Consider the following 24,473-nt stretch of genomic DNA (forward strand, 5'->3'; position numbering starts at 1 on the left):
TTCCTCCATCACTGGAGCAAGGAAGCCTCCTGTTCGCTTCAGCTGCCTGGCTGCCAGCCGCCATCTTGGTTGGCTGTTAATTTGCATATTGCCCTGATTAGCCAATGGGAAGTGTGTCGGAGGTACAGTTAATTACCATGTTTGTCTATTATTAGATAGGATACTGCATGGGGTTGGTGGGGGAGATAGAAGAGGGTAAAGTGGGGATAAATGATGGTGGAAGGATACTTGACCTGGGGTGGTGAACATATACCACAATGCACAGAGGATATATTATAGAAGTGTACACCTGAAAACTATCTAATTTTATTAACCAATGTCGCCCCAATAAGTTCAATAAAAAACTAGATGTGAGAATCTCACCATCGAGCTATTAAAAATTATTCCCTGATTGACATCTGTGTAAACTTTTCCTTTCATTATCTCATGAGGTAATGCAGATGTTGACTTTCACAGAAAGTACATAGGAGATCAACTGTAGTGTTCTGGCGATTGTAGTCTCTTGATTGGTATCGAACAAAGGGACTTTACAGTTATGACCTGCAGGGTAACTTCTACATTTTCACATTGCACTTACTCCATTATTACCAAAAGAAACTCTATGTAAAATGGAGTTAGAAACTAGAATTGTAAAGGTGCCAAATATCTTAGTTAATCTTGATTTACCTGACAAAGATACTCATTCTTGTGCTGATTATCATTTCCACATATCTTGGAAATATTAGGCAAGAATGTTGTATACTATGTAATTTAAATATTTTAAAAAGACTACAACATGAAAGGTAGAATGAAATGCTGGATTATACAAACCTACTCAATTGTATTAATAGGACATGTTAATAATAGAATTGTCATTTTCAGTTACTTGTTTATATTTTTTCTTTTCTTAAATGAGCTAACAAAATTTTTAGAGCATAAACTGATATTATTGTAATTAACCAGTCATTGATAATAGAATAGGAGCAACAACAAAAAAGACAGACATTATAAGCATGTCACTTGGGTAACTTCACCTGGAATTGGCAACTTTTCACTCCCCAGGGAATCACCAGCCTATCCTCTGCAAAATGCTGGGGAAAGGGGAAAGAAAAGATAGACACATCATCAATAAAATTAAAGTGACATAGGAAAGATACTTGCCCGTTAATTACACCTGGGAACAGAGATCATTGGCCAGAATGGGCATGGCCATTGCAAGCGTGAGAAGATTGGAAATACATAATCACTTAAACAAAGAAATGTGCTCTCTCTTGGCTGGCTTGTGTGGCTCAACAGTTGAGTGTTGACTTATGAACCAAGAGGTCACAGTTTGATTCCCAGTGCAGATTGTGGGCTCAATCCCCAGTATGGGCTGTGCAGGAGGCAGCCAATCAATGATTCTCTCTCATCATTGATGTTTCCATCTCTCTCCCTCTTCTTTCCTTTCTAAAATCAATTAAAAAAAAAGAAGAAATGTGCTCTTGATTCCTCTTGGCTCTTGGGACTCTCATTTTGCTCCTGCCTGTTTTTCCTCCATAGCCATGTGGCCCTCTGGACCCCACGCAATGGACTAATGGACTAAGCAGGGAAACAGAAATTAAGCTATCTTGATGCTGGACTGTACCCAGCTCCAACATGGAAAGGAAACTCTGGACACTGACTCTGAGTTTAGCTCTACTGAAGCCCCGGCTATGCTGCTTTTATGACTGGACTAAGGGAAATGCTTTGGAAACCCAGTAGTAAAATTCCACGGAAAAAAAGCTTTCCACTGAACTTCATCCTCCCGTGGAGGCCTTCAGAAATGCTTATTTTAGCAGTACCAAGAACCCACTTCTGTAAGCAACCAGGGGAGATGAGCCCCTCTCCTATCGTGTAACATATGGCAACCCAGATAGGACAAGAAGTCCAGGAGGATTGAAGCCTGGAAAGCATTACTTCACTGCTAGTCCCCTTCCAACTTGCTGTTCAGCCCACCTCTGGCCTGCAATGGGAAGGGAGAGCACCTGGACTGGATTATGGTGAGTTAAAACCTTGCCTCCCTAAGCTGGGGATTTTATCACTCATTTGCCTCTCTCTCTCCTGTCCTGGCTCATTTTCTTATCTCAGCCTTGCACCACCTCTGGCATTACCCGTCCTGGCTCAACCCCCTAGGCATGGGCCTGCTTCCTTGTGCCCAGTGCAGCTTCAGCAGCCTGAGCACTCAGGATCTGACATCATGGGCTGGGAGGGGCCAGCAACCTGGAGACTTAGGACATGACTCAGTCCAGAGTGCAGATCCCAGCCAAGGCTGAGGTTGTGCAGCTCTGTGGGACCTGTGGCTGAGTTTGGGGGTGATGTGTGGTTGGTGTGATAGAAAAAACCTGGAAGCCAATTCCAGCATGACAGCAGGGCTGAATCTGGGAAAGGCTGATGGCATTTCCCCAAACCTGAATAGGATACATTAAATTGATTGCTTGCTGCCAGAAAGGCCTTTATATGTATGGTTATGGTTTATTGCAGCTAAAAAATAGATTAAAATTAGCAAAGGAAAAAGATGTGTAGGGCAGTGCCCAGTAGAAACCAGTCCCAGTACAATCACACAGACAGAACGTAATGCTCCCAGCAGTGCTGTCTGACAACTTGGATGAAGTACCACCATCCAGAAATGCTTAATCAAGATTTGGTGTCCAGGGTTTTATTGAGGGTCAGTACATGGACATGGAGGGCTCGCGTAACTCTGCCTGCCACCCTGGGTTTAAACTGATATGGGCTAGTCCAGTAGTCGGCAAACTGCGGCTCGAGAGCCACATGCAGCTCTTTAGCCCCTTGAGTGTGGCTCTTCCACAAAATACCACGTGCGGGCGCGCACGTACAGTGTGATTAAAACTCCGTGGCCCATGCGCAGAAGTCAGTATTTTGTGGAAGAGCCACACTCAAGGGGCCAAAGAGCCGCATGTGGCTCACGAGCCGCAGCTTGCCGACCACTGGCCAAAGCCCAGGAATATAAAACAAGCTTTCACCATGAATTACATCATTAGCATAAACTGTTACCTGTGGGCCCCAGGATACAAAGATGCTCTTATCAGGTAGGATATCCCAAGGTTTCAGAGGTTCTCTCAGGAGCCAGTCAAGGTCCAGTCCTGAAGACCCTTGGAATATGCACAGTTTAGGCAGCCCAGGCTGATTGAGTTAACCCTTTCCTGGGCAGTACCAGTATATGCAAATATTTAATGGAGGAATCCATCTATTCATGAAATGTTTTATTGCTTATTTATTTGGATATATGCAATTGTAGACTATTGTTTCTTTGAGTCCTTTCATCTTGTTGACTAACTTTTCCAACTTTGTAGCATTGACAGGTTCTGAAGTTATTTGGTCTTACTTAATCACTAATGAAAAAATTGACCAAAAAAACCTTAAAGGCATGTATTTCACACTTTTTTAATTCATTTTAATACATAAATCATTCAGAAAACATTGAGTAAAACAAAACATTGATTGATATCTGTATATTTAGGAAATAGTCATTCAAATGAAATAGAAAACTGTAAAATTTAAAAACCAGAAAGCAATAAAGATACCATAGCAAGGGGCAAAATAATGTACATTCATAAGGAAGGGTTTAATAAGTAGTCTCAGGTTCTAAAGAAAAAAAAAGAAGATAAAATTACTTTCAATATAATAACTAGAAGTCTCAATATTTTTATAATGTAAGTTTCTTTTTTAAATTAAATAAAATATTTGGAATGTTTTCCATATAAATGCATTGAACAATAAGCAAGAAAATATAATTTTAAAAATATTACAAGAAATAATTTAACTTTACATAATTAAATAAATGGAATAAAGAAATACTCAAAATTTACATAAGAAGCACATATTCAAGTAATTAAAATAAAATGCCATCATCATTAAGTTATAATAGTCTCCAAAGTAGGAAATGTTCGCAAATTTTGTAAATGAGATGAATTACATGTAAGAGGGCTGTATTGGAGAGCAGACAGAGAACATGGTATGTCTGAAATATGACATATCTAAAAATCCAAGTCTCAGAATAACTGGATTGCATTGTCCAAATGTTGTTTCATTGAAAATGAAAACATTCAATGGAAGGAATATAATATTAGTATTTACTGGTGAAATGTCTTCATTCCATATGTGATTTCATTAAATTCTTGGGACAAAAAAAGTGGAAAGAATCCAGCCAAAAAGCAGGCAAGGTGGTACAGAATAACATAGGTGAACTACTCAGTGAAAGAGTGAACCACCTTTGAGACCAGCCTGATCGTTCTACCTCCAGGGCCAGGTAACCAAAGTGGGGTGAGAACATGGCCCCTGGATGCACAGACAACACTGATTCCTTCATGAACATCCATCTGGCCAAGGCCACCTTGCGTGGACCACTGAGAGCATTGTATGTATGAGCAGGGTGACCTGTTAGTGACAGGTCATAAAGCCTGCTATGCCACATCGGCCATCACCTCCCCACTCAGGTGCCACTCCAAAGACAAGGGCAAGAGATGGGTCTTGAGGAATTTTCCTTCAAAAACCATAAGTGTGGCTGTCTCTTTTTAGCAAGCCTTGGTCCCCACTCACTTTCCTCCAGAGTTGTACTAAGCCCTGCTACTTTTATGTTAATAATGTTTAACTTTTTATTCTTGAGAAATAATTTACATATAACATTATATTAGTGTCCGTTGTAAAATATAATAAATCAATATTTGTTTATATTGTGAAATGATCACCACAGTAAGTCTAGCTTATTACTCATCACTATACATATAGTATTTACAAAATTTTTTCCTTGTGATGAGGAGTTTTAAGATCTACTATCTTTGCAACCTTTAAATATGCAATATAGTCATATTAACTATAGTCGTCACACTGTATATTACATAAACTATCCCTATTACTTATTTATTTTGTATCTTTTAATCTGCTCGACTTTAATATTAAATTTAAATTTATTTTATTGGAAGCTGATAGGATTTTCTGTGAGAAGGAACTCTAGAAGCCTTTTGTGAAGAATATATATCACATTCGTCCATTGAATATTGAGCCTTCTCTTTGGAACCATCCACTGATTATATGCTTTGCTGTAGCTCAATCTGTGAGTATGTGGCTTTGTGTGTCTGTGTCAGTACCGTGAGAGAGAAGGGAAGAGAAGGGTTGGGCATTTTTAAGAAGGGAAGGATACAGAAAAGCTATAATTTGTGCATTTTAATCAGACAGCGTCTCTTGATAGCATGCTTTTGCACAAACTCATTTTTATACTTTAAGGAATAGATATGTAAATGGTAGAATAAGAGAAATAAAATCTGGTGCGTTTACAGTTGCAATTTAAACAGTACTTCTGAAATTTTATTTAAGGATCTTATGAGGGGATAATTTAATACATTAAATGGAAAGATTTTAAATTTAAAGCATTTTGATATGTGATATATAACAATATTTGCAAATCATAAATGATGAATAATAATAATGCACAGGGAAATGGTTTATGAATAAATAAAAATAGATCCTATGCCTAGTTTCATGTGATATTATGACTTTTGTTACTAGGTAGTCTATACCTTTCTTTCAATAGGCAAGATTTTATTACAAAAAGGTCTTACTTTTGAGCATCCAGGGAGATTACAGAATGGTTAAGATGAGGGTCCATGTTCTTACTTAAATTTGGTAATTTGCATTATGCTTAGGTAAATTTAAGGTATCTTTTCTTATACAGTACATATGTTTCAATATTACACAACATGATTACTTAGAAATATTCTTATGAAAAACTTTAGGCACTGCAAGTTCATTAAATACTCCGCTAGGTTCAGAAAATTAACCAAATCATCAAAAAAATGAAGGGATCCTTTTCCTGGCAAATACATTCCATAAAGCCTTCTTCACTTCCTTATTCCTGAGGCTGTAGATCAGAGGGTTCAGCATGGGGATCACCACCGTGTAGAACACGGAAGCCACTTTGTCCTGACCCAGGGAGTAGCTGGAACTAGGTCTCAGATAAGTATAGATGGCGGTGGAATAGAACAGAATTATGGCGGTCAGGTGAGAGGCACACGTTGAGAAAGCTTTGTGCCTGCCCTCCCCTGAATGCATACGAAAGATGGAATAGAGAACGTAGGAGTAGGAGGTGAGGATGACCAGCAGAGTCCCGACCATATTCACTCCAGCAAAAGTAGAAATGATGCTTTCATTCAGGCGTGTGTCTGAACAGGAGAGCTTAAAGAGTGGAGGGCTGTCACAGAAGAAGTGGTGGATGACATTGGAACTGCAGAACGGCAGGGTGCTTACATAACTTGTGTTCACCATGGAGTTCAAGAGTCCCGCTGCAAAAGCCCCTGCTGCCATTTTCAGGCAGACTGTCCTGGTCATGACCAAGGGGTACAGGAGGGGGTTGCATATGGCCACATACCGGTCATAGGCCATTAAGCCAAAGAGGATGCATTCAGTTGTGGCCAAGGCGATAAAGAAGTACAGCTGCAGAAAGCAGCCAGCAAAGGAGATGGTTTTCTTCTCTGACAATAAATCCACCAGCATCTTTGGGGTGACGGTGGACGAATAACAAATGTCCACAAAGGACAGGTTAGCCAGGAAGAAATACATGGGTGTGTGGAGTCTGGAATCAGTCCTGATTAAGAGGATCATCCCAACATTCCCGCAAACTGTCAGTGTGTAAATGACAAAAAAGAGGAAAAAGAGGATAATCTGTAGCTCCAGTGTGTCTGCTAATCCCAGCAGGATGAACTCTGTCACCAAAGTATAATTAGTTCTGGTCATGTGTTACACATATAGTTTGCTTAAGCTTATATTAGGTTGAATGTCTCTTTTTTAAATAATATATTTTTATTGGTTTCAGAGAAGAAGGGAGAGGGCTAGAGAGATAGAAACATCAACGATGAGAGAGAATTATTGATCGGTTGCTTCCAGCACACACCCTGCTGGGGATTGAGCCTGTAACCTGGGTATGTGCCCTGGCTGGGAATCAAACTGTGATTTCCTGGTTCATAGTCTGACGCTCAACTACTGAGCCATGCCGGCCAGTTTGTATGTCTCATTTTTAAAAAGTTTACAAACATAGTATGAATGTTAATGAGGACATTCACGCATGAGATAAAACCTAGGATAGCATAGCATAGTAAGTAGAGTAATTGAAGTTAAAGGAAAATTATTGGGAAAATGGACAAGCATTTGAATTTATTAAGCAATTGTCTGCATTGAACCTGGACTTAAATTACTGTTCAAGTCCACATACTTCACTTAAGTTTCTGCAAATGCAACCAACAAATGGTGTTCTATTTTTTTTTCTACCATCCCACATCCAAAATGTGAAGGATACAGATATCCTTGCTGAAGTGTTTGCCAATTTCTAAACAAGTATGTAGTTTTAACTGAAATACATTTTCCCACTCAACACCATTCTGTTTATTCTTCAAATCCCAAATTCATTCATTGCCTCCAAAAAGTAACTCTCATGTAACCCAAGCAGCAAAATAGTTATTATTTCAAAGAACCAATCTTTGGCATCCTTCAATTCTGAAGACTGACTTTGTGATGTGCTATCAAACTATTGTTCTACTTACAATGTACATTTCAAAATAATGTCTTGTTGTAGCGCTTGCTACCTGTCCATTTTGGTGAATAACAGCACCAAAACCTTACAGCTGTCTTCCATTGTCTTACCTGTGTAGTCTATGGTTTTCTTTCTCTTTTTTATCAGCACTTCTCAGTTGTAGCTAAAAAAAAAAAATGTTTTTAATGAAAGACATCTGTAATATTGTCAATATACCCTCACTTTTAAATGAGATGAAACACAGTGAAAATTTTAATGACCTATTTGTAAAAATTTGAGACAGCTTCTGAGAAAATACATGTTGCTCCACTTTTATTTTGCTTTCCTGGAAGAGAATTGGGTGACCACAGGGACTAAGTTGTAGTGTTTAATTGTGATGTTAAATCTCCAGAGGTAGAAACTTCCAGTCTCAAAGGAAAATAAAATATGATCACATGCAGTTATGTGGAATCAAACATTGCATCATGAAACGGCTCCTGATCTCTGTATTACTTTAAAGACTTTGCCAACATAAAAACTGCCTATTTACATTGCCCGTCTTTTCTTATTTTCAGATGCTTCCAAAAGAACATAGATCACGACTAAATCCTTCTTCCTTCCAGTGTATTTGGTATGTTTGTGAGTGTGTGTTTGTGTGTGTCTGTGTCTGTGACCCTCCCTTTGTCTGGATAACTTCATCTCTAATCCAACCCTGTACTGGAGTGAAATTAATGAGAAGATAAAACTAATATTCATCGTACAATGTTTAAAGCAAAACTATTACCTTTTGTGACAGCATGGATGGACCTGGAGAATATTATGCTGAATGACAGCTATCACATAATCTCACTTATATGTGGAATCTAATGGACATATTAAAGTGACAAACAAAACAGATCCCCTGGCATGGATGCATGGAACAGACTGACATATCTCAGGACAGGGATGAGGGGAAATGGGAAGAGATTAACCACAGAAATAATGTGCATATATGCATAACCAATAAACACAGACAATAGTGTGTGAAGGCCTGGAGTAGGGCAGAGGTTTGGAGGAGAAAGGCTGGGTGAGGGTCAGGGGGGTGGGGAGATTGAGGGACATCTGTAATATTGTCGACAGTGAAAAAGAACCTATACCCTGAGCAAATAGGACATTGAATAAAAGAGCCTAATTTCTTTTTTATGATTTAAAACTTGTGTTGTTTTTCTGTAATTATTGTCTATAATTCTTATTCTACAAGGGGGTAAAATTGCAGATTTTCTCTACCTCAATTCACAAGTAAAACAATGTGAAGTAAACCACATGGAGCATCAGATGCATGGAGAATCTATTTGCATAGAGAGAATGGATATGCAGTCATGAAATACTATATCACAATTTTTCATTTGAATTCTCAGTTCACCTCTACACCAGTCTTTGAGGTTGGCATTATTATGTTACATACTAGAGGCCCAGTGCATGAAAATTCATGCACTGGAGGGGGGTCCCTCAGCCGGGCCTGCCCCCTCTCACAGTCCAGGAGCCCTCAGGGGTGGGAGGTGACCCAGCAATCAGGGGAAGGTGACGCCCCGTCACACCTCTGCTGCTGTCACTGCCGGCAGCGCAAGCCTCAGCCGGCCCTGGTTACCTGAGCCTTGGGCGGCCCAGGGAAACTGGGGGGCTCAGGGGACTGGGGGTCTCCAGAGGCAGATGCATGGAGCGGCCGCACATCTGCCACCCCAGTGGGGCTGAGGGGACTGGGTGCTGCCATCTTTGAGGACGTGATAGTCAATTAGCATATTCCCTCCTTATTGGCTGTGGGCACCACCATCTTTGCAATGGTGTGAAGGTCAATTAGCATATTCCCTCTTTATTAAATAGTATTTTATAGATAAGGAAAGTAAGACATAAAGCTGTTAAATGCTTTTTCAATGAACAAACTGTTAGGAAGTTGGAGAGTCAACCTGAACACAATTTTGTAGGAAAGAATTAATACCTAGCAACTTAAGTCCCCTGTCCAGTTTCATCTAAAATTTTATCTTAGTCACTTAGATTACACACATACTCACATGTGTATATATGTACATGTACATATACTTTTCTCTGTGTATCTTCTGACAAATCCAATCTTTCAAACTTCAAAGCAGTTAAAGTATCTCTGCATGTGAAGAAAAATCTGTTACATTGTGTTAAATATTGTTTAAAAAGCTTGATTTGCAAAGTTCCTAATCTCAAGCCTTAAAATCTGCTCTATTGATATCTATCAAATACATAATATTTATTTACTAATGTATGAAACTTAACAACATAAAATATGAACATACTTAAAAATAATTTGTAATTGAGCTACCAGAAATGTGAATTAAGAGAGACAGAAAGAAAATCAGCATAGTGAGTTATCATAGCAGGGGAAGGAAAGATTAATATTATTAAACCATAAAAAAAACAGGTCTAAGAAAGGAGATTGAATTTACTAAACAAGAGATTATACATTTAAATCTTAAAAAAGTTTATTTAAGGAAGAAGCAGGAAGAACAATAAATACAAATTTTTAACTAAAAATGATTAAATGATAAGTTGGAAACTTACTTTTTTAGTCAGGTGTGTTATACCATAGGAGTCTTAGAGAAAATTATCACTGTTTTTAGGTGGACAGTTTGGTAAGTTTTGACAAACACCTACTGTCTTATAACCACCACAACCAACACGGAATATTTTATCCAGTTTTATAACTTCCATTGTACCCCTTACAGACAGCTCCAGCCCCTCTTCCGGTCTCTGACAACCACTGTGAAGGCATTGGTGTGATTTATGCCATGTTTTTTCCCTGTCCAGAATGGGATAATCATGTGTGGAATCATACACTAGAAGCCTTTGTGAATCTGGCTTCTGTCTCATTGCACTGTTTTGAGATCCAACTAGGTGGTTACTTTTATCAGTTTTTTCCTTTTATTATTAAGTAGTTGTCCATTCTATAGATGTAGCATCAGTTGATTGCCCTTAGGTCTGTTTCTAATTTAAAGTAATCATGCACAAAGACCCTCTTTGTGTGGACTTACGTTTTTATTTATCTTTGGTAAATAGGAGAATAGCTCTCTCTTCCCCTTTTTTTTTCTTTTTCTTCCTTTTTCCTCTGCAAATTGATGTCTAATTGATCTCCTACCATTTAAAAACAACAACAACAACAAAACTATCCTTTTTTAATAGATTTAATTTTTTGTAAAATTTATTTGACCATATAGGTTTGGATCAATTTCTAAACTTTTTATGCTATTCTTCATTACTATCTTAATTACTGTAGCTTCATAATACATCTGAAATCAGATAGTGTCTGTTACAATATGTTTTCCAAGATTCTGGCTATTTTCTGTTCTTTACATTTACTATTTAGTTTCAGATTATAAATTTCTACAAAAGGACTGCTGGGAGTTGATCATTATTGCTCTGTATTTGTAGATCAGTTGGGAGACAGTAGATGTCTTAACACTAATGAGTCTTCCAGACCATGAGCACAGTATATTACTTCATTTATATAGCTTTTAAATTTCTCTCGTCATTATTTTGTTGCTTACAATATTTTGCTGTATATAGTTCTTATGCATATTTCATTAGACTTAACACTATGTGTTTCATGTTTTGATGCTATTACAAATGGTATTTGTTATATTTAAATTTTGAAATTAATGTGTTATTTTTCTCCTTTCCAAACTTTATTCACTTTTTCCTTAGTTTGTTTTTCCTTTTTTGCCTATTGCACTGGTAGAACCATCAGTACCATGTAGAATGGAAGTGGTGAGGGAACACATATCTTTAGCTTGTTTACTGTATTGAAGGAAAACATTCATCCGTTTTATCATTAAATATTATATTAGCTATAGGTTTTTGTATATTCCCTTTATCAAGTTAGGAAGTGATATTCTGTTTTTAATTTGCTAAAGTATTTCGTTATGACTAAATGTTGAATTATATTAAATCATTGTTTCTGATTATGTTCTTGATATGAACATATGATATGATTATGTTCTTTTTTAGAATGATATTATAGTGAATTGCATTGATTTATTTTTGACTGTTAAATATTTATTTACTGTGTTCATGAGCAAATCCTACTTGTTAATGATTTTCTATTTTATTTAAGTGAAATAAATATATATTTTATTGCTATAATTGTATAATTGCAAAAGAAAGCTAGTAGCCATTAAATTAATAAAATCAGGTGCTAAGTATTTACATGTGTTATCTCACTCCTCACAAGAATCTGATAAAGGGGGCAATTATTATGCACAATTTACCAATTGATAAAAGTAAGGTTAAATAAGTAGCTCAATGCCTCACAGTTGTGAAGTGACAAAACTAACATTCAAATCCAGGTGGTTTTATTTTTGTCACAGCTCTCATTCTTATATCTTACAATTCAAGACATATTTCTTTGCAGTCACTCAGATGATTGAGAAACAACAAAAATTAGGGTCCCTGGGATTCTTCTTCATAGCATTTAGCTTATAATTTAGAATTCCATTACGTAACTAAATGCTCTAAGGTGTCTTGAAGTATCTGATAGACATCATAGAATATACAGGATAAATCTTTCTCTTTGTTGGTATAATTTAAGGATTTTTGTTGTTGATATTGTTTTTTAATCAAAGATCTCCCAGTGAAGGAGACATATGTTGTATTGTAACTGGCCACATTATAGTCAGTTCATTATCTTTCTCATTTAAAATAAATCATTCAAGCCATTTCACTGGAACAAAAGTAATTGTTTATCCAAAGTCCTTCTGGGGTTGGGGATTATCTTGGGGCAATGTCCCACTTGTCACAAACTATGTGATAAATATTCATTCCTTACAAGATCTACTACAAGATGGATTCACTATGCTATTGCTCCATAACTGGAGAGAAAATGTTGCCGGTGTCTTATCCAAAATAAATTCTTTACTTCAAAATTCTAGATGATACTGAGGTAAGTGACTGATTCTCTAAAGCATCAACAAAATATCTTGTGTGAGTATCACAGATAATATTGCCTTAGATATCATGTGTCTTCGCTGACTCTGTAGGCTGGGGGAGTGGGTAGGAGATGGGGTGGGCCATAATTCTAACCTTACCTTAACCATGACAGTTTCCAAAATTCACTGTCTGATTCATCGTGTTCCTTATTGTTATGAGGGGGAAACTCACTGTGCCTATTTTGGAACTTGGGGAAATTCAATGGTCTAATGAAACTGAGTAAGCTAAATGAATTAAGCTAAACTTCTTCAGCAGGATAAACCTTAGTTTCTATGGGCATAGAGAATATGCCTATGTTATGTTTGTTCCATGTTTTGTCTGAGGTACAGTTATGCTCAAAGACTTAAATTGTCTTTGCCAATTTTTTAACATACGTTCGCTGCTAGAATTGTAATTTGTAACAAAAAGATTTCACAAGCCAGTAGCATACAGGATAATATCTCTTAATGAGTCAACAGAAATAAACTACTCCAAACTAATGATAGATTCACTATGCTACTGTTCCAGGCAAAGGGGAAATAAATAAAGTCTAACGTTAGTTGCAGTGTACTTGTCCACGAGTTGGCTCTCAGAGGAGTCAGCTAAGCCACACAAAAGCTGATGTCTAGCTGTCAGCATTAATGGAAAGTCCTTTGTTGCTAGAGCATGTTGCTATCCTATCAGAACAGAGATGCTGATGTTAGCAGGCAAGATGATCTCCTTCATGAGACTGATTCATGTTTCCACTGCCCACTAAGACTAGTTTTGACATGATAGGAGCTAATGTCCTAAGGTGGAGAGCTATGTAGGTCAGCAAAGAGTAGCCTTGCCAAGACCAAACACTAGTAAGTCCTCATAAACTCTTGGTATCTGAAGTTTAAAAGTTCATTATATCATAGTGGCTCCTCAATCTGTTTATATCAATAAGCACTCAGTAGCACAATAATTTTAATGATATCATGCTGACATGGCCTCCTCAAAGCAAAATAAAAAAATCACCTTTAGATCAGAACAACTTCATTTAAACCATAAACTAATACAGCAGGTCCTCTAAAACACTGTTTTGTTCAATGTCATTTCATAATAATGTTGATGTGATCCTGTAGGAACTTAAACTTGTTCATATCAATTAATCTAGGGCAAAACTGGTTTTGTTTTACTTCATTTCCCCCAAATTTCAATAACTTATTTATGATGTTAAGTGAGGACTTACTATGGATCAAAATAATGTCACAAGCCATACAAGTAGATCAAAATGACTTTATTAAGTCATAAACAAGTCAGGTATATTTCAAATCGTAACAAATAAATACACAGCATTTTTTATAACTGTCAGAGAACTTAGGATTTTCAAATCAGATGTTAACATCAATAATTATAATGACATTAATAGTAATAATAGATACATTTTAATGCATTTATAGTATAACGAGACCTGTAAAGAGTGCTTTTTTATCTAGTTTAATCTTGGTTTCAGCATTATAGTATATTATTAGGCCAGTTAAACAAAACAAAGAAATTTAGGCATAAAGAAGTTAAATGACTTGTAGAACATTAGATATGGCATCTGAAGTTAAACTCATGTTTGCCTATGTTTGTTTAACCACTACAGCACAATGCCATTGGAAAAGAAGAGAGAGCACATTTTATAGTCATACTTCAAATAGAGTAGCAAATAAAAATCCACTCATGGGCACCAACAACAACTTTGCCAGATGAGATTTCCTTGGAAATTAGTGGGCTCAAATTCTTTTAGGAGATTTTGGCTCAAAGTAGTGTGGGATGAATCCTTCAAGAGAAATGAAATATTAAGGATTTCATTTTCTTAATCAACAAGCCCTCTAAACAATTTTAATTTCATGGGCACTCAAAGAAGGAAAGTTGAACTTTGATCCCATAACCCATTTATGGAAATAAGGTACACACCGATTTAAGTCACTAGTAAACATGTCACTTGTTGAATGATGTTGTGAATGTGACTTAGTCACCCAATCTGAAAAATAAGAATAGATTAGATAATTGCTGAGGTTCTTTCCAGCACTAACATTTTTTTAAAAATAATATCTTATAATATTCTTATAGCAGTAGAAAATATTTCAACACCATAGGCACCAAAGTATTTTGGGTAAGAAGTGAAACCAGGACTCTGTCAATATACAGGGTGTCTCAAAAATGTATACACACTTTAATTATTAAAAATGCAGTGTTTATTAAAACATATTTTATTTTCAAAATGTAGTAGAATCTACAGACATTGTGTGTCTACATTTTTGGGGAACAGACTGACATACCTTGATGTGGAGTTGAGGGGATGAGAAGAGATAAACCAATGAACTTATATACTAATATGTATAGCCATGGACATGGGCAATAGGGTAGTGAAGACCTGAGGGGGTGGGTAAGGGCTGGGTGGAGGAAGACAGGTGGGGAAATGAGAGATATCTGTAATACTATCAACAATAAAACATATATTAAAAAGTAAAGAAAATGACAAAAATAAAAACAAACCGAATATATTAGGCAGAATGTCATGACTATAATTTTATTATCCTTCTTTAGAAGGGAGAAGAAAGATATTCTTGATTCATTGATCACTGGAGTCAACTCATGTATTCCAACACCATCTATTTTGGATGGGAAGAACTAGAAAACCAAGATGTTGGAGAGTAATTATACCATGCCAACTGAGTTCCTACTTGTTGGATTCACAGATTATCTACCTCTCAGAATCACACTATTCTTGGTATTTCTCATAGTATATACACTAACTGTGGTGGGAAATATGGGCCTAATAATCCTATTTAACATCAACCCAAGCTTGCAAACCCCCATGTATTATTTTCTCAGCAACTTGTCTTTCTTAGATATCAGCTATTCTACAGCAATCACTCCTAAAATGCTGGTGAATTTCTTAGCATCCAGGAGAAGCATCTCTCCCTCTGGCTGTGCCCTGCAAATGTTTTTCTTCGGTTGTTTCGCTGATGCTGAGTGCCTCATCCTGGCAGCAATGGCGTTTGACCGCTATGCAGCCATCTGTAACCCACTGCTCTATCCTACCCTCATGTCTAGCAGAGTCTGTGTCTGCTTCATCGTGCTGGCCTACCTCAGTGGAAGTATGACTTCGATGGTACATGTCTGCCTCACATTCACGCTGCCATTTTGTGGCTCCAATATTGTTAACCACTTTTTCTGTGATATCCCACCTCTCCTGGCTTTATCATGTGCAGACACCCATATCAATGAGCTTCTGCTCTTTGTCTTATGTGGTTTCATTCAGACCAGCACTTTCATGGTCATATTTATCTCTTACTTTTGTATCCTCAGCACTGTTTTGAGCATCAAGTCCTCAGGTGGTAGAAGCAAAACATTCTCCACCTGTGCTTCCCATCTCGTAGCAGTCACCTTATTCTACGGAACACTCCTGTTTATGTACCTACGTCCCACCACCAGCTATTCCCTAAACACTGATAAGGTAGTTGCAGTGTTTTATACTGTTGTTTTCCCCATGTTTAACCCGATAATCTATAGCTTCAGAAACAAGGACGTAAAAAATGCCCTTCAAAAACTATTAGCAAGAAACGGGATTTTCAAATGACTGAGAATTTCAATCACTGAAAAATATTTAAAGTACAGCCTGCCCTTCCAATATCAGCATGATGACTATGCCATGAACAATTGTATCAACTATTTTAAATTTATTTCCAGAAATAAAAATAACTTCCCATTTTCACTCCTTTAAAATGCTTTCATCCTCTCCTATGGAAATGTTCTCTCTAAAATATTCTACTTTGTGAAACATTCCTGAATTAAATAATATTTACTCTTCAACTAGTGTTCTTATAAAGCTTTGTACTCTGATTCATTATATTCTTATTTTTAATTAAAATTTTTTGATGTTGACATTATTGCAGGTGTTCCCGTTTCCCCCCTTTGCCCACCTCCACCCACCCCCACACCCCTTCCCTTGGCCTTCACGACACTATTGTCCTTGTCCATGGGGTATGCATATATGTTCTTTTGCTAATCCCTGCACCTTCATTATCCAGTTACCTACACCTGCCTCCCCTCAGGCAACGGCCAGTCTGTTCCTTGTACTAGTATTTATGCTTCTGGTTCCATTTTGTTCATAATTTTATTGTGTTAATGAGATTCCACATATTAGTGAGATCATATGGTATTTGTATTTCTCTGAGTCATTATATTCTTTATTATGTTGTTTTGAAGTTATACATTGACATATCTGTCAACTCACCCATGTTAGAAGCTCCTTGCCATCAGGGAATAAATATTTTGGTTTACTTTCCAATACCTATGTAGCACCTGGCATTCGGGTTATTTTGAATTGTTCTTTTAATTTTAGTGTACTCTATGTTTTAAAAAACCACATTACTGAGCTGACTTCTAATCATTCTTCCATTGTATTAAGGGACATAGCTTCTTTAATAGTGATCTATTTTATCTAAGAATTATAATTCACTTTTCAAAATAAGTTAGTTTAAAATAGATAAACCACAATGCATTTGTAAGCCATAAAAGAGTTTTTTAATATAAAATGTTAATGAATTTATTGGTTACATTGGTTAATGAAATTATATGAATGTTTCAGGTGTATAATTCTATAATACATCATCTGCATATTTATTGTGTGCTTACCACCTAAAGTCAAGTCTCCTTCCTTCACCATTTATCTTTCATCCACCTCTTCTACCTCTCCCACCCTCCTTTGCCTCTGGCAATCACCATAGTATTGTCTGTGTCAATGACGTTTTTATCTTTGTTGTTTTACTTAATGCCTTCACCTTTTTTACCCAGCCCCCAACCCTGCTTTTCTATGAGTCAATTAAGCTCTGAGTTTCTAAAAGCAGCACTATTGTCTCTTTGAGCTAATATTTATTTTGGGGGGTGGGGGTGGGGTGAGGAGAAGACTACCCTGCACATTTTAGGGTGTTTAGAAGCATTTCTGGTCTCTACTTACTACTATAAGACAAATGAAACCATTAAAGTGAGTATTAATTGAGAATCCAACTTCCTCTTGGCTGTAAACACTGTGAAGACTTCCCATAATTTATAACTGATACATTGCTATTAGTTCTAATAAATTTGTTCTCTTGTGATATAGTAATATCTTCCATTTTGTATCTAAAGCATGTTAAAATTCTATCAGTATCTTCACAATAGGATGTCATAAACCTTTAAATTTTGTACAATATTTGGATTGACATGACTTCATTATTTTATTTATTTGCATATATTATAACTTACTCTAATCATATGTTAAAATTCCATCTACACTATGAGACACAGTTTGTATCCCCAACGACATGCTAACTAATTAACAACAGACTGCACAAAAAAACATCTACTACCCTTTCCAAACACACAAATAATGTGTATATAATCTGTTTGACTGAAGAAAGCTAAATATAAAATTAAGTAAAAGCTAATAAACTTATGTGAAATATTTGCAAAATCTCCACACTATCCACAGCTCTATTATGCCTATTGAATTGTTAGAGAGAAGGAAAGCAGACATTTTATATAAATATTCTAAAAGAAAAGCATACAATTCAATTAATTCTCTCTCTCTCTCTCTCCCTCTCTCTCGCTGTGTAATCATAAAACTTTAATGTGAATGGTTGTTAAAAATTTTGGGGTATGATGTCATGCATAGCTATTGAGGAGACCTGTTACTCTGATTAGTTCCAGTCCCAGGAGACCAGAAAAGATGCTAATGATCCAACCTGTGGACACCTGAGATTCCATCAATACTGTGAGATACAGTTTGTGTCTCTGCAAGCGAAGGACCAAACATAAAAAGTCTGGTGTCTCGGCAATAAGTGCTTTAAGGATCATGAAAAGATGGTTTTTCTAGACACACTGCTTACTCTTGACCTTCTGACCCATGAGTATGTTTGGAAGGGGTAATGTGGGTTTATTTAAGCTTTTGATATTTCCTGTTGTCTTGACACTAAGGTATCTGTTACCAACTGTTATGATTGCAGTACCTTTTCCAAATAGACAATTTCCTAATCTGTGGTGTATTTATCTTTCAACTGTTCTTTTCTTGTATTTACACAACATCTGTATTTAACATTTGTGTGTGTGTGTGTATTTTTTATGGTATTTAATATTTGGTTTATTTACAATCTACAGCTACTTGTGTGTTTATAAATTTTTCAGATATTCTATAAGAAATGGGATATCTGAGAATTTGTATGTGTTTTAGCTATCTTACAGGGACAATCATTTCTTTCCAATCTTTCATAATGATAGTTTTTGAAAAATTTTTAGATCTAACTTAATTTTATAGTTCCAATTGTGATATTTTAAGAATTATTTTCTATTTTCCCTGAGTCTGTCTCTATATCTAATCTGTAACCAACTTGGGTGAGCACACAGACATTGATTCCCTGAGCGCAAGGCTGTTTTTGCTGCAACAAGCTGCTACTTCTTCCCACTGTAGTTCTAGTGAGCCTGAATAAAATGGTCTTCAAATCAGTGTCTTTTGTTTTTAAATTAGACTATCAAAGCTACATAGTTTTGCTTTTTTCAGTAGGTCAAAGTTGTTGAAAGTGAGTTTTTAAATTTTTTTATCTGTGATTATTAAGTTTTCTGTGTGTGTGCTATTTGATGTTTTGCTTTTTTGTCTTGTAGACAATTTTAATCATAAACCATTTATTATACATTATTTTAAAGTATATGTATAAACTTCTACATTTATATATAACATTATTTATATAACACTGGATAAGTTACATATTTACTTATATATAATACCCTATAATAACATGAGCAATACTATCAATGATAAAGGATATGTAAAGTTTTATATATTATAATAAATTCAGTTATATGTATGTTATGTCAACATAATCATATTTTGTGGGCAAAGTGCCATGAGAGCATATAGTGAGTTCAAGTCTGGTTAACAACTATGGACCTACAGTATGGCAAAATCATTATTTTGAAAATCATTAACTCTTTTGATAGGTATTTGGCTGAGTTTACTTTTTATTATACTTTTTTATTGATTTCAGAGAGAAAGGGATAAGGAGAGAAGGTTAGAAACATCAAAGATGAGAAAAAAAAATCATTGAACAGCTGCCTCCTGCACATCCCCTACTGAGGATCAAGCCCACAACCAGGGCATGTGCCCTGACTTAGAATTGAACCATGACCTCCTGGTTCATAGGTCAATACTCAATCATTGAGCCATGCTGTCTGGGCTAATGGTAAATGCTTTTAATTTTATTATTTGTCTCACCAGCATCCTTATCAATAACTGTATCCTTGATCACTAGTTATTATATATTTTCTAATGTCCCTTTGGAGTCAGTCATAAATAAAAAATAAATTATTATGGAGGAATTTCATGTTTTAATCAAATACCATTTCTCTCTCTCATATGTCAAAATATTTATCTGAAAGTTGGAAAAAGTGTATTTGGCATACCATTAGGTTACTAAACTGTTATTCCAATATTTGTTTTCCTAAGCATATTCTCATGCTTATTATGATTCTAAAGCAACCTCTTATTTTACCAGGAGGATGACACTGAGTCGTACCAAAAGCCCTGCATTTAGTGACAGAAGGCATCTGTGTTCCAGTTGTCATTCTAAAAGCGTGAGAGAAAATCAGTCATACTTGATTGTTGGTAACACTTTTCTCTATTTATAATTTTTATTATTTGTTCCATAGAAGAAGCTGTTCCTAGAAATCTTACTGACAGCTATTTAGAGTCACACCTCTTTCCTGGGTCCTGGTGTTGAGTCTTGCCCATCAGTATCATAACAGTTGATGGTTAGCCTGTGAAACCTGTGGAGGTTAAATTGGCAGAAACTCCATTTTTCCCTTCTTTTCTCTAAATGATAAATGGAAAATTATGCAAACTCTTTTGTCTTAGTTTCTTTTTATGATTTGATGTAGATAGGCAAAACATACAGCGGGTCAAAGGCAGAATTATATGGGAACTGAAGCCTTCCTAGTTCTAACCTACTCCAGTGACGTGATGTCCCCATTACACTAAGGAACCTAACAGAAAAAAGAGTGTGCCATTAAGAAATACACAAATGTCTCTTCCTCTCCAAAGTGTTTTTTTTGTTGAGATTATTTCAAAAACCTTCTTGCCACTTTCATAAAAGTTATTCTCTCTTTTCTTGAATAGTGTTAGTTTTGGATTTCTTGTACTTCCCAAACCCACTGATTTAAAATATAGATAGAACAAAATGTATAATCTCAGTCTGTGAGGTATGAACTTATGTACTCATAGAATGAAGATTTTGGTTTTGATTTATAAATACCCTGAAGTTTACATCCGAAGCTCACCCATATCTGACCCCAGTAGACTTCAAGCTCCATGACAGCGTGACTCCTGTATCCTTCTGTAACCTCTATTGCCTAACACAGTGTGCTGCATAAGAAGCATGGTTATGATTTTAAGCCATTCATTTATGTAAGTTGTAGGAGCAATAGGAAAGAAATACAATATATAAAAAAGTTGTGACTCTAAATACTCTCTCTTACTATTCACCTCCCCTCTTTACTTTCCTTCACAATACTTATGCTCTTTGTATGTAGTATGTCAATAGGTGTTTATTTTTTTCCTTAATAAAATGTAATCTCCCTGCAAGGAATGACCATTTTCTTATTCCCTCCTTCATTTCTAGCAAATATAACATTTCTTGTCACAGAGTACTAAGGAGTATATATGGACTGAATGCAGGAAAGCATATATGAATGAATTTATTTATTAATATTTAATCATAAATGTTGAATGAGCATTATGTCATATCAAAAAACAAATGAAACCAAGTGGCAGCCTATATTTTTGAAAGCAAAACATATCTGATAGAGGCATATCATGATAGATATAATGTTGGTACCTCATAGTAACACTTTCCTTCTCTTCATTGGGTTCGCTGTTTTAATGCTGATAAAACCCCAAAGATGTGACAGTGAAGTCATACAAACATCAAAGGGAAGAGTGTCCAAGTTAGACTGCAGTGCTATGTTTTGATTGGCCTTACTACTAAACAACAAATGAAATGATTCTTCTTCCATATTTTCCTGACTCAACTCTTTAGAGCACAATCATTGATCTTCCAAGGAAGGAATCGGAGAAGAAGGTGAGGCCAAAGAGTTTTGAAGTTTGAGATTTTGAAAGGAAGGGGATCAAATACTATGAAAGTCAGTTTCATGAGTAAACTGGGTGTGAAAAAAATAGGAAATTCTTAGGCACAGGACTAGGAAAAAACTGAGGTCCCAGAAAGCCGTTCAGTTTGTAAGTTGTGTAAGTCAAAGGCTTGAAAATACCATAGAATGAGAGATAGGTCTGACACAAGGCATATCTGGGAATGAATGTCAGTTTTAACAATTAATAGTTTCATGATCTAAGAGTTTCTTTATCCCAATTTTATGTTGTGGAAACTGAGAAGCAGGGAACAAAACAATCTCTAGTGCTAGTAGAGTGAATCACTATAGATGAATTATCTAGTACACATTAGGTCCACCGCTGAAGTTAATTTCTTTTCTTTATCTAACTGCAGGATAAACCTCTGCTCCTGGCTATCTGGAGACTGGCTCATGGAGGAAACCATCAGTTAATTTTCCTCTGAGTGATACCATTTGTTCTACAACTAAAAAGCTATGTAAACCTTAAAGCATGGCAGGTTGGAATCATACAGGTGTGAAAGAATTCCTTCTGGTAGGTTTAACTGAAAACCCTCATTTGCAGATTCCTCTCTTCTTGCTTTTCACCCTTATTTATTTTATTACTCTGATAGGTAATTGGGGGATGATCACCTTGATCTGGTTAAATGCCCAACTTCATACTCCAATGTATTTCTTTCTTAGCAACCTCTCCTTTTGTGACATTTGCTACTCGACTGTCTTTGCTCCTAAGATGCTGGTAAATTTCCTATCAAAACACAAGTCTAGCACCTTTTATGGCTGTCTTCTACAGAGTTTCTTCTTTGCTGTGTATGCAGGCACAGAAGGAATCCTCCTGTCTATGATGGCATATGACCGCTATGTAGCAATAACCAACCCCTTGTTGTATACAGTCATTATGACCCAAAAGGTTTGTATTCAGATGGTCCTTGCATCTTACTCAGGTGGGGTCATTAACTCACTGACACACACAATAGGTCTGCTCAAACTAGACTTCTGTGGTCCCAACATTGTGAATCATTATTTCTGTGACATTCCCCCTCTTCTGAAGCTCTCTTGCTCTGATGTACATAACAATGAAATGCTGCTTTTGATTTTCTCTGGAGTCATAGGAGTGTTCACTTTCATTATCATCATGGTCTCTTATATCTGTATCATTGTTGCTATCCAGAGAATTCGCTCAGCCCAGGGGAGGCGCAAAGCCTTTTCCACTTGTGTCTCCCACTTGACTGCTGTGACCTTATTTTACGGGTCTGCAACTTTTAATTACATCCAGCCAAGCTCTCAGTATTCCTTGGACCAGGAGAAGGTCTGTGCTGTGTTTTATACTTTGGTGATTCCCATGCTAAACCCACTGATTTATAGCCTAAGGAATAAAGATGTGAAAGATGCAGCAAAAAGGTTAGTAAGTTGGAAAAGAATTTAAAACTTCAATCAGGCTTATCTATGGCTTTGTTAACATCACATTAATGTAGGTAATTTATTTAAAATAGTGCCTCATATATATGATCAGAAGCTACTCTACAATCAAGATACCCTCATGCAATATGAGACTTGAATGATAGTTAACTAGTCTTGCAAATTTTTATTATTCTTAAACCTCTTCTGTAAGTGTAAAATGTTTCAAAATAAAACATTAGAAAAACAGAGAAAAGTGCTTATAAAATGATAGAATATTTTCATTTCTAAATGGATATGGAGTAGCTTGTGATTAAACATCATTTATACAATAATAAGAAAAAAGACAAGATACAGATTTTATATGTTGATAAAATGGAGTAGCTATTGGGAATAAGGGAAATGGACTGGTTTAGAACTCAGGGGGCTGTAGACATGGAAAGGTGAGCTGACTTTTATCTCACTGATTTGGGGCTCTCTTGACAATGCAGGACTATGATACATGGAGAGCTCAGTTAGCTCTCAGAGGAATCAGTAGAGCTTTTGGTAGATACTTCGCAGGTTCACCACATATAGTTCCACTTCCTTTCAGGGCATTAGCCATCTTCTGGGCCTGCGATGTAAAGTACATCATAGAGAATAGAATCAGTGATATCATAATAACTATGCATGTTGACAGATGGGTACCAGACTTATTGTGGCACATAAATGTCTAATCACAATGTTGCAAACTTAATACTGATATACTATTGTATGTCAACTATAATTAAAAATAAATTTTATAGAAGAGTATTTACTGCCTGGCCTGTGTGACACAGTTGGTTGAGCATTGTCCCATGCACCAAGTCACCAGTATAAGCTCTATTCCAAGATCTTCAATAGAGGGCGTGCAGGAGGCAGCTGATGGATAATTCTCTCTCACAGATGTTTCTATCTCTCTTCCCCCTTTCCTCTTTCTCTCTCTCTCTCTCTCAAATCAATAAAAACATATTTTAAAAAACATTAGACGGCTATTTACTGATTAAAGCTACACTGAAAGGGATTTACTAAGGTAGTTTTAACTCAGAGAAGCAAAATATACTAGTAGGATGAAATGACAAATGATAAGGAAAAATAAAGTGTGGAAATATTTTTTTCAATGTTAGCTGTGATAAATTACTGATTTAAAAATATATTCTATTCAGCTAGTCTTCAGTTGGTTATTCAGTTGACTGTTTTATATTTTCGTTGTAATTCCAGTTTGGTTTTGGGAGGAGGGAGTTGAGTATAACTTATACCTACCCCACACAATCTAGGACCCTCTTTAAAAAGATCGTAATAAAAAAATGATATATTAAATTTTTTTGCATGCAATAAAATATTTATTCAAAATACCTAGATAAAAGACATAAGATAATTTTAATAGTGAAATTTTGATTAATAG

The 24,473-nt window shown here is 36.2% G+C and overlaps 3 protein-coding genes across 3 annotated transcripts in view; 2 read left to right on the forward strand and 1 right to left on the reverse strand.

The window, feature by feature from the left end:
• LOC308524758 (olfactory receptor 4A5-like) overlaps positions 1–23,078 on the forward strand; it is a gene marked incomplete at both ends in the record, with an annotated part of 363,276 nt that extends 340,198 nt beyond the window's left edge. Inside the window, one exon of the mRNA XM_081099306.1 lies at positions 22,971–23,078. Coding sequence (XP_080955432.1) covers positions 22,971–23,078 — 108 coding nt within the window. The remainder of the gene's footprint in view (positions 1–22,970) is intronic.
• On the reverse strand, positions 5,800–6,744 carry LOC308524675 (olfactory receptor 5F1; the record flags this gene model as incomplete). Its single annotated transcript, XM_081099253.1, has 1 exon — positions 5,800–6,744. One exon carries the CDS (start codon positions 6,742–6,744, stop codon positions 5,800–5,802), a length of 945 nt encoding a protein of 314 aa, XP_080955379.1.
• LOC308525213 (olfactory receptor 5AS1) lies at positions 15,141–16,079 on the forward strand (the record flags this gene model as incomplete). The annotated part of the gene is made up of 1 exon (XM_081100000.1): positions 15,141–16,079. One exon carries the CDS (start codon positions 15,141–15,143, stop codon positions 16,077–16,079), a length of 939 nt encoding a protein of 312 aa, XP_080956126.1.
• Positions 23,079–24,473: the final 1,395 nt, after the last annotated feature.

Source organism: Myotis nattereri, assembly GCF_964212035.1.
Source record: "Myotis nattereri genome assembly, chromosome: 9".
NCBI classification, from domain to species: Eukaryota; Metazoa; Chordata; class Mammalia; order Chiroptera; family Vespertilionidae; genus Myotis; species Myotis nattereri.